Genomic DNA, 17,747 nt, shown 5'->3' on the forward strand with positions numbered 1-17,747 from the left:
TGAAGGATTTTTTTAATTATTATCATCGTTAATACCGCAGGCACCGAAGAGACCTCGCTCTTCCCTGCGGGACAAGCCGCCCCCCGCCTTCGCCTCATGACGCAACCCCCCCCGCCCACGTCACGCCCCTCCGCGCTGACGTCACGCCGCGACGCGCCCCCCCCCCCCCCCCCCCAAGCGGTCCCGTTCCGCTAGGCCGGAAGTGACGGAGCGACGTGACGGTGGGCCGCGTCGGGGATGCGCGAGCAGCGGCGGCGGCGGGGCCGGGGCGGCCCGGTTGATCCCGAGCCGGGGGGGGAGGCGGTGGCGGTGGGCGCCGCCATGTTGAGCCGCAGCTCGTTCACCAGCCTGGTGGTGGGGGTGTTCGCCGTCTACGTGGCGCACACCTGCTGGGTGATGTACGGCATCGTCTACACGCGGCCCTGCCCGGCGGCGGCGGCGGCGGGAGGAGGAGGCGGCGGCGGGGCGGCGGCGGCGGGGTGCGTGTGGCCCTACCTGTCGCGGAGGCCCAAGCTGCAGGTGAGCGGGAAGCGGCGTCTGAGGCGACGGCGGGGGAGCGGTCCCCTCACCGCTGAGGGAGGAGAGGGCTCCGGGCCCGTCTCCACCGGCGCCGCGCTGGTGGGTGCGGGAAGGGCGGCGCTGGCTGACGGCTGCGGTCACGCGTGGGCTGCCCGCAGCTCCCGCACACGCAACCCCTTCCCTCACCTCGTAATGCCGCGGGTTGGTCTGTGGAGGGCGGGTAACGGCCGCGGAGGGTGGGATGGAAGCGTGTGGTGGGGTTTTTTTGTTCTTTTTTTTTTTTTTTTTTTTTTTCTCCCCCCCCCGGTGTATATAACCATCCTGCCACGGGGGAAGCTGGCGAAGCTGAAATACAGCTCCGTGCTCTTAAGCGTGAGCTTAGTGTTTCCGTACGCTGATTTCTCTGTGCTGTGTTTTGATTTCAGTTAAGCGTGTATACGACCACACGGTCAAGCATTGGTGCCGAGAGTAACGTAGATCTGGTTTTGAACGTGGAGGATTTTGATATTGAGTCCAAATTTGAAAGGTAGGTACCCAAACTACGAGTTCTTCAATTCCGAAGTATGTATCCTAACTAGTGGTTACGCCTATGGAAGTATGCATGAAGTAAGGTAAGGTAGACTGTTCATAATACTTGTGTTGAAAGAGTAGAGTTGTTCTTACATTCTTTGGGGGTTAAAGCTATTTTTGCATTCTGTACAGGCTATTTGGTTCGCACTTGTCTTCGAAAGTAATAAACGTATTTGCCACATTAAGGCAGTAAAGGTATTAGTTGGATTTCAGCCTTAGAGTTGAGGACAAAGTGCCGCTGTTAATAAAAACAGTATTTTTTTCTTTAATTAAAGGCTTCTAGAATAGTTCACGGATTAAACATTGGTAAAGTGCCTGCCTTGATGGAAATGCTGTGTCGAATTCACCTGACGCTGAGAAACAGTCTCTTAGACAAACTTTTCTTAACGTTGAAAGTCATCTCGTAGTTGCAGGAAACAAAGCTTGCAAAACAGGACTGTGCTAGTAAATACAGAATGCCTGTTTCTCTCATGTAGATTCTGCAAACCTTGAATGCTGTCCTGTGTTGTCTGTTGTGATTTTCAGATACCGCTCTAAACATTCATCTCACTAGCTGTGTTTGATCAGTAACATATGTATGATGTGCGCTAAGCTTAAGCATTGATCAGTTTGGATCAGCGTGCTCTTCTCAGCCACATAAGCAAATGTTTTACAAATGCGCGCTTTGTGTATAATAGTAAAAATTACTTTCCATTGTGAAAATCTAAGTCAAAGTGCCTGCAAACACTTGAGACTTTCTCTAATAACATGTGTAGCCAGTCTACTTGCTACATGATGTTCTTAATAGCCATGGCTTCAGACCCGGAATAGAACTTGCTAATAATCGTAAAAGTAAACCTTGTTTTCCTGGTAGTTTAGGGTTTTGCCATCTTCTGAAGGGATGTTGGTGCCAAGATGGAGTAAGATTGTGCCCTTAGACAAATTTCTGAGTATAACGCTGCGCTCTGTGTATGCCTCTCTACAACTAAAATGATTAGAACCGCTTGTTTTGTGCTTCATATTTGCTGCCTCACTTTTTTTTGTTTAAAATAGTCACCTTATTCTTGACTGTCTTGTTGCAGAGTTTCCCAGGTTCTTTCACGTTGTGCATTTTCTATAATTAAAGAATGCTTTGGTCTGCAGTTAGGTCATATTAAACTTCATCTCTGACAGACTTGAAAATATAAGAATTGTTTCACTGACACAGTCTGCTAAGCCACTGGAAGTATTCAGAGAAAAATAACCTGAGCAAATTTACAGGAATAGAGGAGGCATTATGCAAGGTTGCATGTAGGGTGATTTCGTGGCTAACACAAGGGGAGTGACTTCATGGTTTGGGGCTCCAATCTCGAGTTCTATGCTTGGCATGCCACAGCTAAGAAGATGTTTTATTAATGCAAAGCGCTTGGCAAAACTTTGTGATTTTCTTTTAAAACTTTTTATCGTGTATACAATCTGGGATACATATTCAGCACACAGAAAGCTATGTTCTACAAGTGCTGTGGTAATTTTGGCCCTATGACCTCTTGGCAGGGGAAAACAGCGAAAGAACTGATGATGCAGCCCTGTGTTATCTAGGGTAATAAAGGATAAATTGGACAAAGATTAAAGTATCTTAAGATAACAGCAAAACTTTGGAAATGCAAATATTATGATACATACTGGAGTATATAAATTGATCCTATCCAGCCACAGCTCCTTGGGACATATTAGCCAGAACTAACTGTTGTGTGCCAGGGAACCTAAATGTCTTTTTTTTTTTTTTTTTTTTTTTTTTTTTTTCCCCTAATGTCCCCAACCTTTTCTAGCTTGCTCCCAGAACATCTTCAGTGATCCTTATATGTACAGCTAAGTATTTCAACATGTGCTATGCCATCTCATAATGTATTTATTTTGTATTTTAGGACAGTGAATGTCTCTGTACCAAAGAAAACCCGAAATAATGGCACATTATATGCATATATATTTCTTCATCATGCTGGAATTTTGCCTTGGCATGACGGTAAGCAGGTGCATGTGGTAAGCCCTCTGACCACGTACATGGTCCCTAAACCAGAAGAGATTAATTTGCTCACTGGAGAATCAGCCACACAGGTAGGTGGTTTTTCCATCTATAGATGAACAAGTGCAAAAAAAAAAAAAAAGTAATTTCTTTTATAGACACTTCTAGTGTTAGCATCTGCTGTGCTTGCATCTTTACGCTAATGATGATACTAGGGGAAAAAAAAATTAAACCCTCTCTTCTTGATTATCAGCTTGTGCACTAATAGTAGACCACTCAGTACAGCAGAGGTAGAGCGCTCTACGACACTGGCTGCTATCAAAACACTTCCCTAGTTAACATTAATTACTTCTTTAAGGATTCATTGTTTTTGGTAGAAATAGTGTAATGTTCTGTAACAGCATGATGCTGCTTGCTATAGCGAATTGGATTAATGTGAAATAATATGCTTTGCTTTTATAAAACAGATATGAACTTGATTTTGACATTGGTGAGTGACCAATGTTAAATTGCTTCTTTTCCTTTAGGACGTTCTTACTTTCCACTTCAGTTCAAGAGAATAAGATAGTATCCTTTGACAAATGCTGTGATTACTCACCGGGGGAAAAAATGTAGTGTTATCTAATGAAATACTTGTGAATGGCTGTTGTGCCTCGTATTAAGTGGAGCTTCAGAATTTCACTCTGTTCTTCTTTGGAATCTGAAATACACCTGTAGCCAGCAGTGCTGTTTCTAAATCCTGTCAGGATAAAGTTGAAAATGAGTTGAGGCTAGAGTCCAACGCTAAAAGTCAGAACAGGTGGTGTTCACCCAAAGAAAAGCAAATAGAACACCCTTTAGCATCTACCAAAAGCTGAAGTCGTACTCGGTTTCAGCACTGCTTTACGCAGCATTTGGAAGCTCAGAAGTTCAAAACAAATGGTCTGATCTTTTTACTCCCCAAAGTTAATATGGTTGATCATCCACACCTTTCTGACTGTTTTGAAGTAACATCTGATTACTCTACAGTCCTTCTTTCAAAGTGACTTTCTCTGACTAGTATCCACATTCCTAACACATTAAGATTAATTAGCTGAAAATTCATTCTTGATGAACAAGGCTGTAAATGGGCACTCAAGTTTTTCGGTGTCAGATTATGGTGGGCCTTTACAATCTGTTCTGTCATATTTGAGCAAAATACTTGACCTGGTCAAAATTAAGGTAAAGCGTTTCTTAGTGGGCTTCTGTTTTGCGATATAGTTAATGACTCCATAGTTTCTGCAAGTTAGAGTATTATCCTCTTCAGAATTCTGTATTGTTTAGCAATGTGTATGTTTATTGTATTTTTAAAGCAAATTGAAGCAGAAAAACAGACCAATGCTCTAGATGAACCTGTCTCTCACTGGAGGTCAAGATTAACCTTAAATGTCATGGTGGAAGATTTTGTGTTTGATGGATCATCCCTCCCTGCTGATGTTCACCGTTACATGAAGATGTAAGTCAATGACTTAGCTTTGCTAGATTTGTTATTTATAAACTTACTGCACATTTCTTCAGAAATCCTCCCTGGCCTCCTTTAGTATTTTACGTTTAAATTGCCGCTTAGGAGACAAGAATAGATACTCTTAATGCTTGCGTTTCAGTACTGACAATTAGTAAGATAGTGCATACAACAAAACCTTATTGGAGATGCCTCGTTCCTGGGCAGCTCAGAGTTTAGAATACTTTTTTGTATGGAGTTATCATAGTAAGACAAAGCAGAACTACAAAAACGCAAATAAAATGCTACAGCGGACTTCATACCCCCTTGTTCTCAAATCATACTTCTGGCCTTTAAAGCAATTACTGTCCCTTGACCTTTCCAGTTATCCTTCAACTGCAAATTATCTGTGCAAACTGCAATTGCTGAAGAGGCACAGCTGATCTCCTGTGGAGTCTTTTTTCTCCTTTTACGATTGACTTGATTTTACTTTGACAATGTGTGTTCCTACATTATGTCACTTTCTCAAGAAAATACTGAAAAGCAGGGATAGGTTTTTAGGCCACTAAATGCAGGCAGTAGCTTCTGTTCACAGCTTGCTTAAATTACTTCCAGCATTAACCATAAAGATAGTGCTGTATTGGCTTGTGCTGCTGTATGTTGATGCCTTTCTCTACAAGTATCCTGTTAAATCCAGAGATAGTTGCTTAATCAGCAGACCCTGGCGTTCTGGGATAGCTTCCCAGCCAGAATAGATAAACTTAGTAACTCATAAGATAGGCCCATAACAAGAAGGGGTTGGGCTGGGGTTGATGAACGAGGATACTTTTTCTGGTCATGTTTAGATATACATCAGTGCTGTTCTGTCATTGCATTATACAGGAAATAGTTTGGATACAAAGTAGCCTTCTGCAATTCCACTAGCAGTAGCTTTAATTGTAGTTACTGTATAGAAATCTAAACCTCTTCAGTTAAATAACCAAGCAGTATTTCTGAGCCTCAATTTAGTACTTTTCTATATTACTGTTGCCCCTTCTTTATTTAGTAGGCAGTCTTTCTTAGCATGCGTAGAGACTTCTTTCTTTTGTCAGCAACTAAAATTCAACTTTCAGGCTTTAAAAAGCTCTGTTACGCTAGTTCCATAGATGTTTACTGAGAACATCACAGGGGAGGTAACTGCCTTTCTAATGAAGAACTTCAAGAACTTGTCTCTTAGGGCATTAGGCTAAATACTTTCCTAAGGTATTGGCAAAGCAATTGCAGATAGGTTGCAATTTGCTAAATAACTTTCCAGTAGTCAGTTCTGTAGAGGGCTCAAAGGCTGGTAAGTTTCTGTTGGTTTCATGCAGGTTGGTGAGGTGGTAGAGCAACCCAAACAAGTGCTTCTGTTGAGGAGAGGACAGAGAAGGTTTCTGCTCCTTGTTCACTCTCCCCAGTAGTACCGAGCTTTCTGGTGTGCATGCCAGCCATCATGTTCATAGTCCCATGCTAGCTAGAGCATGTGCTGTTGCTGACCTGAGAGATGTCACTGGGGGTGCAGAGGAGTGGGGGAGATGGTGGAGGGTTGTCATTGTTGCAGTAGGAGAGGGATACTTGAGACAAAGGATACAAATACATGGCAGTAAACTTCAGCACGTTTCTCTTCGAACCTTTAATTTTCTCTACCCTTGATCACGCAACAACTTCGGCATCATCACAGCCAATGTCATTTGTCTTTCTTTTTTTTTTTTTGCTTATTCTGTCTTTCTACGGAAAAGTAAAAACAAACTAAAGAGAGAAGTGTGACATGCATAATCTTTTATACAGACATCTCTCAGTGAAAGACTCTAGGCTAGCTGCTTCTGTCTTGCTAGGTGTTAAAGGAAAATGTGCCTGAAAAGATGGTGGGAGATATCTACATGGGTACATCTGAAAGTGATGAATGAATGCTAATTTGAATAAAAGTAGTTTTCTTTTTAGATCACTACAGTCATAAAATCCATGTTTAAACATCCTAGGGTTCAGTTGGGGAAGACAGTGCATTACCTTCCAATATTATTTATTGATCAGCTAAGCAACAGAGTGAAAGATTTGATGGTGAGTAATAGAATACCTTTAATTACATTTAACAGTTTTAACAGTAATCTTCAATGTTGTTTTAATTACAATTTTGTCATAGGTTGTTTGCTGTAATGAAAAAGTACAAATTCACAAAAGGACTCTATCAATGACTGTTTAACTTAATGTGGTCAACTGTGGTAACTGCAGAGGCTGGATCTGGGTTTTGAGACTCCCGTCTAGCAGAATTCTCTACCAAGCACTCCCTCCTATTCCACCAAAAGATACTTGGATTCCATTGTTTCTGCCTTTTGGGTGGATATGGAGGACATCACTGCAGCAGCAGCTGTGGTGGGAGGAGTCTCATGAGCAATTTGACTCCCTAAGCTGAAGAAGCTGTGTTAACATCCCAGAGCTGCTTCTGATATCTTCTAGGGAAGTGACCATACTGAACACAGCTGATACTGGAGCTACACTGAGATAAGTCAGCAGTTGTTCTCTTATCTCCAAAAAATTCACTTGTGGTTAAATTTTCTGCTGGTGCTCTCTATCATACTAGAGTAACTTGAGCACCTGAAAATTTGGTGTTGCAGTACATCCAATGATTTTGTGCACTGAAACAAATCAGGGTTTAGAAACATCAGTAATGGAGTTACAGAAGGATGAGATCTCTGGAGGTTGCTAGTCCAACGCCCCTGCTCAGAGTAGGGTCACCTAGAGTGGATTGCTCAGGATCCTCTCCGGTTGGCTTTTGGATATATCCAACGAAGGAGATGCCATAGCCTCTCTGGGCAGCCTGTTCTAGAGTTCAGTCACCCCTGCAGTTACAATAAAGGTGTTTTCATACATTTAAATAGAATTTTCTGCATTCAGTTTTTGCACAACTCTTCTCTTGTGCGAAGTCATGCAGTTCCTTTGCTACAAGTTGCACGTGGCATCTAAACTATGTTCATCTTAGCAGCTCTTAGTTAAGCCCTACAGTTCTTTTCAGTTGCACTGGCTGGAATTTAGCTGTCAGAGTTTCTGAGAGCTAAAGTCTTGGAATGTCTCAAAACTGTTAAACAAGTATGTCTGGATTCAGCATCTTCTAGATGAAAGTCGTGGTAGATCTAAACTTTTCAATAGACCTTCTAAATCGTCTTTCCAATTCATTAACTTTAGCTCAGACAAAGAATTTTGTTACTTAGTGTTGGGGAGAATCTTCTTTAAAAACTTGTATCCCTCCCCCACAAAGCTTGTTCAGCAAAATAAACTCCTGAGCATTTGTTACAACTCTTGGTAGCAGATAGTTTTGTCCAGTATTTCTTTAGATACACTTTTGTGATGTCTTTATCAGTGGTCATTGTCCTTTGTTTTAAGTTTTTTACCACAGCTCATTCAGTTCAGTACATTCATATGAGCTTCTAACTGGTCGAGTCATGTACCCTGTTTACAAATAAACTCAGCATTCTCATGTTATTAATAACATTCCTGCAGTTGTCGTACATGTCACGGTTAAGGCTATTGTAACTCACAGCTTTAAAGTCGATAAAGATCCTGAAGTGCTGCAAAGGCTATTCCATCAAAACTAGCAAACTTGCCCTTCAGCACTGGCTTATGTGACTCCTCGGTAGTGACTTGCCAAACTGCTTGCAAGCCTTGCAGAAAGAGTGGTCTAATAGTATGTGAGATAACGAGGGGCGAGTGAAGAGCAGGAAAGAAGGGAAGAAGGTGATAAAGCTTTTGTGGAGCATGGTTGGCGTTTGACTGTAAATAAGGGTATGGAAGCTGTCTGTTTGGTATGCCCAACCTAAAGTCATGGAGCTGAAGATGCGTTTTCCCTGCTTGTGCTAGACTCTGTAGATTTTGAACTGACTGTTGTTTTGACCCAGAGGTAGGTCTTCTATGGTAAGCACTGTAGTCTAGATGTTATGTGTTCCTTGTGTTCTTAAATGTTCTTGCCAATGCTGGGGGTTTGGGGATTGCACAGGATTCTGATTTAATAAAGAGAAAGCTTTAAAATTCATACCGCTGAACTTACTTGCTTTGTTTAGACACTGTTTTGTAGTACTGACAGAGTGCTAGAAATAACATGTGATGTTCTGAGGCCATACTACAAGAGCAGGTTGTATTGCAGAGGTTTGGTAACTTCCTAGTTTTCAAAAGCTTAACAACCATCACGCTCAACTAGGTTGTGAGGCAGTGCTTGTGGACTTCTGATTCTTCATTGAGGAAGAGTTCATTCTTCTAGTCTTCGTATCTTCATTTAATTTGCTTTTGCTGTTGAAGAATTCCCATCTCTGTCTTGTATTACAATCTGATTTTCCTGCTACGCTACCCCTAACTCCTTAGCAGTGCTTTGTCCGTGTAGAGTGCATTTGCTGCGTGTTACTTACCCGTGCATTTGCAACATTTTTGTTTCCTGTATGTCCTGCACAGGTAAAATTTCTTTTCCTTTTCTCCCAGAAATGTTGATGCTATCTTTGATAGACTGAGAAATTGGAATGGGAATTGATGGATTACAGCCATCCTTTAAAAAGGAGAAGAAGCCCAGAAGATGTTTATGTAGCTTTTGGTAAACAGCTGTAGACTCTTGCCAGCATTCTCTACTGTCAGCTGTAACCACTTTGGTTTCACCCTGGTTTTTTGTTTGGTTTTTTTTGTTTGGTTTTTTTTTTTTCTTCTTTTTTCGAGACAGTTCAGAGATCCCTGGCACCCTTTCAGTTTCTCAAGCTTTCTCCCTGCTGTATTTATAAAACTTTCTCAGCTTCTCTTCCTCTCCCATCCATGCATGCATGTTCTGCCACCATCTGAAAAGCTTATAGGGTCTTGGGAGAGTGGTGAAATTGAGAATTGTTTGTACTCAGTGGAGGAAAGAGTGACTGGGAGAGTGAACAGAATCCCCATTTCACATCTGACTGACGCGTGGGGAGGCTAAAACTATGTAACATGAGAATCAGAAGCCCATTCTTCTCAGATAGGTGTCGGCTAACTAATTGCTGTAGAAACAGATACAGTGTAGAGTAGCAGTTCTGAGATGGGAATTACGATTGGCTAGTAATTAGGAGCTGACAGCAATAGATGTTGAACTGTTGCCGTTCAGGGTGCCTGCCTATCTGTAGTCTTGAGCTTTTCTTGAAGGTTTGAAACATACTGCCTGAACTTGTACCTGGGTAGCTGTGGAGAATTCTGACATCTGTGAGGACAATGGTTTTTTTCTTTGTTTTAAACCTATTTGAGAGAGGGTCAACTATCATGCAGGAGGAGCTGAGGCAATTTAAGGCTTTTTTTTTTTTTTTTTTCCAGCTTAAGGGGGCCCCAGGTAGTTCTCATCACAGCTAAAGTGTAGATGGTACAGGAGGATTAGCTGAATTTTATTTCTCTTGGAGCAGGAAGATTTCTGTGACACCCCATATCCCAAGTTTTGCAGCCAGGGTAGTTTACATCATCTTGCTTCCCCACATTTTGTTTTGGTATGAGGTGTTGTAACTTTAATTTCTCTCAAAAACAGCCTCAATTTAGTTCTGACTGTGGCCTTTGATATTTGATTTTTTTTTTATTTTTTTTTTTTAATCTTCTACCTTAGGTAATCTTAGCATATACATTCAGAGAACTGTCAAATGAGAGAATTACCTTAAGCACACTTTTCCCACTTGAGCTGAGACCAGCAGAAGGAACTTTATGTGAATATCTCAGAGGCATCTGTATACAGTAACAGTGAGACCGAGAACTTGAACAGAACAAATTGCTAATTTAGCATTTCTTGGGATAAATCCCCACAGACTTCAGGCATAGTCTAGAAGTCTAAGATCTTATTCCCTTTCAAAAAACAAACTGACCTCTTAAAATTGTCTGATTAAATCATAATGTGATATAATAATTTTCCTTTATTTTTTAAAAAAAGAATGGAAATAATTTTTGCGATTTTCCTGCTATTAAAAGAAACTGTATCTTTGTGAAATACAGGTTATAAATCGTTCAACAACAGAGCTACCTCTTACAGTTTCGTATGACAAAATATCTCTTGGAAAACTCCGATTTTGGATCCACATGCAAGATGCTGTGTACTCCCTCCAACAATTTGGTATGTTTTTTATTTTTAATGACTTTAGGCCAAAAAAACCCCCAACAAACCAACCCTCAATAGTGTCCTTTTCTCACTTTACAGTTTTCAATGTGAAGCTCCCTTTTCTTACAGATCAAATAAAAGTTCAGAGGCCAAGTTGAATAATCCTTTTTTTTCCTACTCGGGCCAGAATGACTTCCTGTGTCTTGCCATTCGTGTCTCTGGTGTGTAACTACAACCGAAGCTGAACAACATGTTAAAGGCGTATCAGTCTGCTTGCAACTGATGGGTTTTGTTTAAGGCAAGCCTTAACTCGCCAAAATATAGGTAGACTTGGGTTTTACCAATAAAGCTACCATCATGTTTCGGGTTTATGATTTCTTGACAAAACGTGTGCAGGTGACATGAGATTGCTTTCATACTGGACTCTAGCATAACAGCAATTAACTGTCTAATACTTCTTGCATAATTACATGTTCTTTCTCTTAGGGTTTTCAGAAAAGGATGCAGATGAAGTAAAAGGAATTTTTGTTGATACTAACCTGTACTTCCTGGCTTTGACGTTCTTCGTAGCAGCGTTCCATGTAAGTGGAGAAACTTTGGGCTTTAGGAATTACAGCATATGTAATTAAAAAGGGGGGGGGGGGGGCGGGGACACAACTGAATTTCAACTCTTTCATTTATTAAGAACTGTTCTTGGAAATAGTAGTTTTAGTAGGGAAATGGAGTTGTTTTCTGGTACAAGTCAGCTGTATTTCCAATATAGAGTTAATATAAAAATCTAAAAGAAAACAGAAATTTGAGATAACTAGATAGAAACTAACAGTCTTGACTGAATATAAAACATTTAACTTCATTATCACTTTTTTTTAGTTGTAGTTGAACCAAAGCCCCTAGAATTAATATGCCTGTCAACATCAGTTTAAATTTTGTTGTACTGTCACAAGGTTTACTGCTGCAGTGGTATAGCTGCAGCACCAATAGTAGGGTTTGAGTCTCTGACTTCTGATCCCTGGAGAAATTTAGATCAACTGATCTAAATTGCTTCAAAAAATTGTTGCTGTAAAGTGCAGAGCTTGTGGCTCTAGTCATGGTTATTTTTTGTTGTTGTGTCCCTCTCTTAGCATTGTGTATGTCTTGGTTTATATATGATTTTTTGTTTTAATGAACAATTTTTTTAGACTTTATTGTTCTACTGTGAACATTTTTATCATCTACAATTGCACTCAGTACAATTTCCATATTCTGGGAGAGATAAGAACTTGCTGGGCATGTTATATTTCTTTATACTTACATTATGTACAATTAATTTGGTTGGAAAGCTGCAGACTTCCCAGTCATACTCTTTTTTTTTTTTTTTTTTTTTTTTCCTCTCCATTCTGTTTATCAGGTTGTAAGATTATCTGTAGACTGGGACTAGCTCTTCTGATACTTTTTTCTTTTGTGCATCATTTGCCTAAATTAAAAAAAATATATCCATTAAAATTCTCTGACCCAAGGGTTTCTTGAATCTGTGCTGCTTTTTTTAAGACAGTGAACGCTTAAAGGAAATACTGGAAAATACATTGAATGAAAATACTGAAAAAATTACTCGCTACAAATAAATTTAATGCTAAAATGTCCCTGAAGTTTAGGTCAACTTCTTATTGATGAAACAGAGATGAAACCTGACTTGCTGTATTGCAGGATTTTTTAAAAACTTTAGTACTATCCAAGCCTGAATTGACTATCAATCCAATACAAAGGACTTTGAATGTAATTAATTGTGGCTTTCCCTGGTCTGTCAAGGAGGTGAGCAATTCCTCAGGGTCCTCATTCTTCATCCTCTACCATGTGTTACCCTGTATTGGGTCACTAACTTTCTTTACAGGACACTGCAATGTGCAGCATTGTAGTCGTAGAAGTATTTGGAATTCATCCTGTCGTTTTGCACTGCTTTTAGAGCCTGGGCTTCTAAAACAGTTTTTCTTTTTAGCTTTTATTTGTGATACTTCATTTTTATTTCTGAAGCTTCTAAAACAGGTTTTTCTTTAATTCCATCTTAAATGCATTTTTAACAGTTCAGCTGGCAGTCTCTAATTAGCGCACGTTTCAAGCAAATGAGTGTGTTTTTTGCTATTTGCAGCTTCTCTTTGATTTCCTTGCATTCAAAAATGACATCAGTTTTTGGAAGAAAAAAAGGAGTATGATTGGGATGTCTACAAAAGCAGGTATGGGCCAGAATGCGAAGTCTTGTGCACATGCTGCGTAACATATACTGTGTGTTTTCAATCTTACTCTAAGTTGACACTTTGTAGATTGACCAAGATGGCAAAAGGAGATGTTCTTGTCTATGAAAAGAAGGCGGCTAACAGGCTGGTTCCAACTTCATTAGCATTGTGCTCAAGTATCACTTGCTTTTAAGCAGTTGTCACTTCTGAGGTTTGACTGTCTTGCAATTGAGAATTAGTTTAGTATTAAGTCAGTTACCATATTTCCCTTGCTGAAGGAAAAGAAAAATATTTGAGAAAAGAATGAGGACCAGAAAAAAACCCGTGGGTGGAGAGAATGTGTTATCATGGGTAATGTTGTCCTGTGAGTCCCACGTGTTCCTTGTAGGCAGCTACAGGTTCCAAAATAGTTGGGGGGCGAAACACTGTAGTGTAATGCCGTTATTTGATTTGGGCTTTAGTGTAAACAGGAGCAGTAGAAGCTCCTGTGGTAGGACAGGGGGAAGAGCATGGGAGGGTTGAGTTGGCTTGGATGTAGGAAAGATGGGAGAAACATAGTGGTCTGACATCTTGTCAAGCCTTCCTAGAGACAGATGAAGGTAGTAGCCAGCCCTGGATGCTTGAGTTTTAACACACCAGTCCCCAGCCTTGTTTATTGTGCTAATGCTTACTGCTTGTTTTTTCTAATAGATTTTTCCATTCTGATTATAAACCAAAATGATAAACCTGGAGTCACTTGACCTCTGAGACTATCCCTAATTCTATCGTATTTACAGATTGATTAAAACATGTGAGGAATGTATCAATACCAGGAACAAAATCAGGCGTTCTAAATTACAATGAACAGCAACATGTTTTTCTCATGTGGAGAATCTGTTTATCATCTTTATCAGGGTGCATTTGATCTTGTAAGGCATTTATACTGCTGTTGGCATATATACACCAAAAAGTAAAAATTGAAAATAGTGCATGGAATTTCAGAATTAAGCATTAATTGCCAGTTTAAAAAGTGAATAAAATCAAATTGGAAAGACCGAGTGACAAAGGGTTTTCTAATCTTACTTTCGAAGTATCAATCTTCAGCCTCCAGTAATTGACGGTTCCCATCGTCTCTTTAGCAAGCCTTAGTCACCTTTCTGCCTGTATCTCCTTCTTTCCCTGAGGGAGAAGTGCAACCGGCAATTGCTCTGGAATGGTACAGTGTAATTGTTGTTGTCTGAGTGTGTTGTATAGCTCTTCCCTCTTTCTGTCCCTGCTTAGGGGGGTGGATATTCAAATCTAAGAATTACTTAGTAGACACTTACAAGCATCTAAGGCTTTATAAAACCTGAAAAATAACCCTAAAATATACTTTTTAACATTTACAAACATTAAATTAGTTGCATGAGTTTCAAAGACTGACATTATATTACCTCACAGCCTTTAGGCTTCCTTGAGACAAGAATCATTAATGTAGTTCATAATAGTACTCATACATTGCTGAACTGCTGCAGTACAGAAGTCTTCCTTAAATATTCCGATTTCCTTGCGTCTTTTGTGATAAGGATTTCATAAAATGTTTTTGTTCCTTATTTGCCTGGAGGTATATAGATCGCTGGCTTTTTCTAGGACTACTTGATATATCAAGATGTATATAGAAGTTCATGCTTAAACTGCGTAAGACAGAATTATAGTAAATGGGCCAACAGTCTTCTATCATCTCAGCTGTTCATTTAAATATTAATAAGCCTTTTGTTTTCATTTTTTCTGTCTAGTGCTTTGGCGGTGCTTTAGTACTGTGGTAATATTTCTTTTCCTTTTGGATGAACAAACAAGTTTATTGGTACTGATCCCAGCAGGCATTGGTGCAGTGATTGAGGTGAGTTCTTAAAGCTGTAGAACCAAATACCAGTATTCGCAGCGACATCCATAGTTTATTGTAGAAAAAGAATGCTAAGCTAGTTACTGGAAAAATACTGCTGTAGTATGCTGTCTTAGCAGCATTGTTTAACTGGCTTTCAGTGGTAGAGGAGATTGTGTGCCTTTATCAAATAACTAAACTGGAAGTATCAGTTTTTTCTGGGATGGGCCAGCTGGTATTGTGGAAACCAAACGTAGAGCTATGCTGAGATTCCTTCCTATCACATCATCTGATAGGCCTCACTCCTGACCAGGCATGTATAACCATGTCAGCAAGCCTTCACAGAAGCATTTGTCAAAGAGTAGGCTGTGTGCCATCAAGACAGTGCCGCAGGTCTGCAGCTTTCTCCCTGGCCGTGACTGAGGTGCTCGGGGAAGGAGGAAAAGGAGGAGGCTGCTGGCTGTGTTCATTATTCCAGAAGACCATGTCCAGCCAGTGGGTTGCAGGCACTGCTTAGAAGCCTGCTTTATATGTAGTGAAGCACAAAGTCAGCAGTAGTGGGGAAGGGAGATCTCTCTACCTAGCACTGCTTGCAGATCTATTTACTTCTCGGTATTTAAAAATAAGTTCAGGAGTCTCATGTGAAATTTTTGACTACTCATCTGTTATAGTTGCAGACAGTCCCTGTGGAAACAAAACAGTTCAGAATTTTTAGTTAGTGATTAAATTGTTGAATAGAAAGTCATGAAGTGATCGTTAAATTTCAGCTTATTGGATAAAACAGATTAAGCTCTCGTGAAAACTACGAACAGTGGCGTCCTAAATAGTACCATTTCACTATTTTTCAGTAAATTGAGATTTTTAAGTCTGATGTATTTCTGTGTGTTAAGTTTTTTGTATCAGATTTTCCGGTGGTTTTGTTCCTATAAATAGCAATTTAGTCTTATATTTCAAACTTTCTTTAGCTGCCTGAAATGTTAACTGAGTTTCAGGGATAAATATATATCCCTATAAATATGCTACTTCTTTTGTAGAATATCTTTTATTTTGATCCTTGAAATATAAATAACTAAATTCAAAAAAATCTGAAGACTTCAGAAATTCAAAAGTGTCAAATGATTTAAAAGTGAATCAGGTCAAGAAAAGTGATGCTTTTGTTCAGTGGGGGAGAAGAAATAGTCCTGGTCTCTAAATGACTTTTTTTGTTAGAAGTTTTAGGGGAAACCAGATCAGGCATGTATGGTGGTAGGGTAACAGGAATGATAGCTATGCTACAGGATTTAAGTGCAATTAAAACTGTTAAGATTTTGCATTTCTCTTTTATAATGAAGATGAATTTCTTGGTTGCCACTGCCTAAGAATAGGCAGATTCAGATCTCATTTGGTTGTTGTGCCTGTCTGAGATTCTTCTTCGAGCTGTGAAAAGATCTGTTAAATAGATCTCTCCGAGATCTGTAGTTGCTATGACTGTTTGGCTCCTATCATCTTTCTCGTGCACCTTATTTTCCGGTATGTTGCTTCTGGATTGCAGGCTGGGGGAACTGGGTTGGAAGGATTATATAGGAACACTCTGTGGGACACTTAAATTGAGAGGAAATGTTCTGTAGGTTCTGTTGAAGTAATGTATCTCTCCTCTCAAGTGATGGTGAGATAACATGGTTGTCTCAAGGTGAGAATGAACATATGGACTATACATCTCAAAGGAATGTGCTGGGAAGAGCTTTTTCACAACTTTTTCTTAACACCTGTTTCTCATGCAGTACTAATAGTGACATTGCTTCTGTAATAAGTAATTTTCTTGCTTGCATCAAAGATGACTGTAAAGGATTGTCTTTACCATATTGCCCTTTTGTTTGGAAGATATGAAGGGTGAGAAGACAATATTGGTGTATCTAAAGTTAAACAAACAAACCTTGTCCACAAAAAGCTTCATGGAGCATAGCTCTCCTGGTGAGCTTACTGCGCTGGCTGAGTTGTTGAATCGGTATAGCAGAGTGGGTACATGAGTAAAGTTTCAGGTGAACAGAACCTTTGGTTACATTACAGTCAAGCTGTTACAGCTGTACAGTAAGTAGCCAAACAGTTCAGTGAATTCACTGACTTCTGCTTGTAGCCCACTACTGAAATGTAATGACCATGTAAGTGCCCACTTAATTGCTGTTAGGAGTTCTGAGGCACCTTCATCTTCCAGACCCCAGCTGATCTCAGAGGCAGGTAAAAACTTGCTTGGCAGGTGGTTACTGGAGAGTTCTCTAAATGCCTGACCTGGGTTGCGTGCTGGTGCTGAGAGCAGCTAACCCCCACCAAAGCTCTGCAATCCAGATAACCTGGAAGGACTATATTATTTCACTTCAAGTATATAATCTGATACAGAGACTTAATAGTGCAGGCTCCCAGCATTGTACTTGTCTGGCGACAGGTTGTTTGGTTTATGTAGAGACGCAGGCAGTGTGCTGCAATGAGGCTGTTCCTGCTTTATGTAATGGGTGCTTAAAATAGATATTCTGGTGTCTTGATTCTGATTATCTGAATCCTGCATAAGACATTCCTTTGGATAATCTTTTATGTGCATTTTTTTTTTTTTTTTTTTTTTTTTTTTTTTGGGCTAATCACAGCTCTGGAAAGTGAAGAAAGCTTTGAAAATGACAATCAAGTGGCAAGGCTTAAGACCCAAAGTGCAGGTATAGTAGACATTGGCCTGTTAATGATTACACTCTTGATTTGTCCATCTGTTTCCACGTTCCTGTGCAACTTGGCTTTTAGTGAAGATCTAAAAAAAACTATAAAAGCTTTGTATATACATCTCCTCTTTATGGATGGCTTAATCCAAAAGCTGGATGAGCATTTTCAAACTTATGAATTTCTTTGAGTTCTGTAGAAGAAGCAGCTATTTGTATGTATTTATGGTGTGAGAAACTTCAGAACTCCTCTGTTAGTCCTGCTAAATCTTAACAGGTGGGACTGTGCTCCTGCCACTGTATCAGAAAGGCGCTCTTAAGTGACAGTGTGATTTGAAGTAAGAAACTGAATTTTTCATGAAGCTGTAGGTATAACTTCTCCATTGTGGAACTAGTAGATGTGACATG

At 40.0% G+C, this 17,747-nt stretch overlaps 1 protein-coding gene across 1 annotated transcript in view; it reads left to right on the forward strand.

Moving 5' to 3' along the window:
* The first annotated feature begins 233 nt into the window (after positions 1 to 233).
* CLPTM1L (CLPTM1 like) overlaps positions 234 to 17,747 on the forward strand; it is a 28,417-nt gene continuing 10,903 nt past the window's right edge. The window contains exons 1-10 of the mRNA XM_030011836.2: positions 234 to 519; positions 945 to 1,045; positions 2,973 to 3,162; positions 4,402 to 4,544; positions 6,527 to 6,605; positions 10,512 to 10,629; positions 11,101 to 11,195; positions 12,737 to 12,821; positions 14,576 to 14,679; positions 17,277 to 17,342. Of these exons, the coding sequence (XP_029867696.1) occupies positions 238 to 519; positions 945 to 1,045; positions 2,973 to 3,162; positions 4,402 to 4,544; positions 6,527 to 6,605; positions 10,512 to 10,629; positions 11,101 to 11,195; positions 12,737 to 12,821; positions 14,576 to 14,679; positions 17,277 to 17,342 (1,263 nt within the window). The 5' untranslated portion in view covers positions 234 to 237. The remainder of the gene's footprint in view (positions 520 to 944; positions 1,046 to 2,972; positions 3,163 to 4,401; positions 4,545 to 6,526; positions 6,606 to 10,511; positions 10,630 to 11,100; positions 11,196 to 12,736; positions 12,822 to 14,575; positions 14,680 to 17,276; positions 17,343 to 17,747) is intronic.

The sequence above is a fragment of the Aquila chrysaetos genome, chromosome 4, assembly GCF_900496995.4.
Source record: "Aquila chrysaetos chrysaetos chromosome 4, bAquChr1.4, whole genome shotgun sequence".
NCBI classification, from domain to species: domain Eukaryota; kingdom Metazoa; phylum Chordata; class Aves; order Accipitriformes; family Accipitridae; genus Aquila; species Aquila chrysaetos.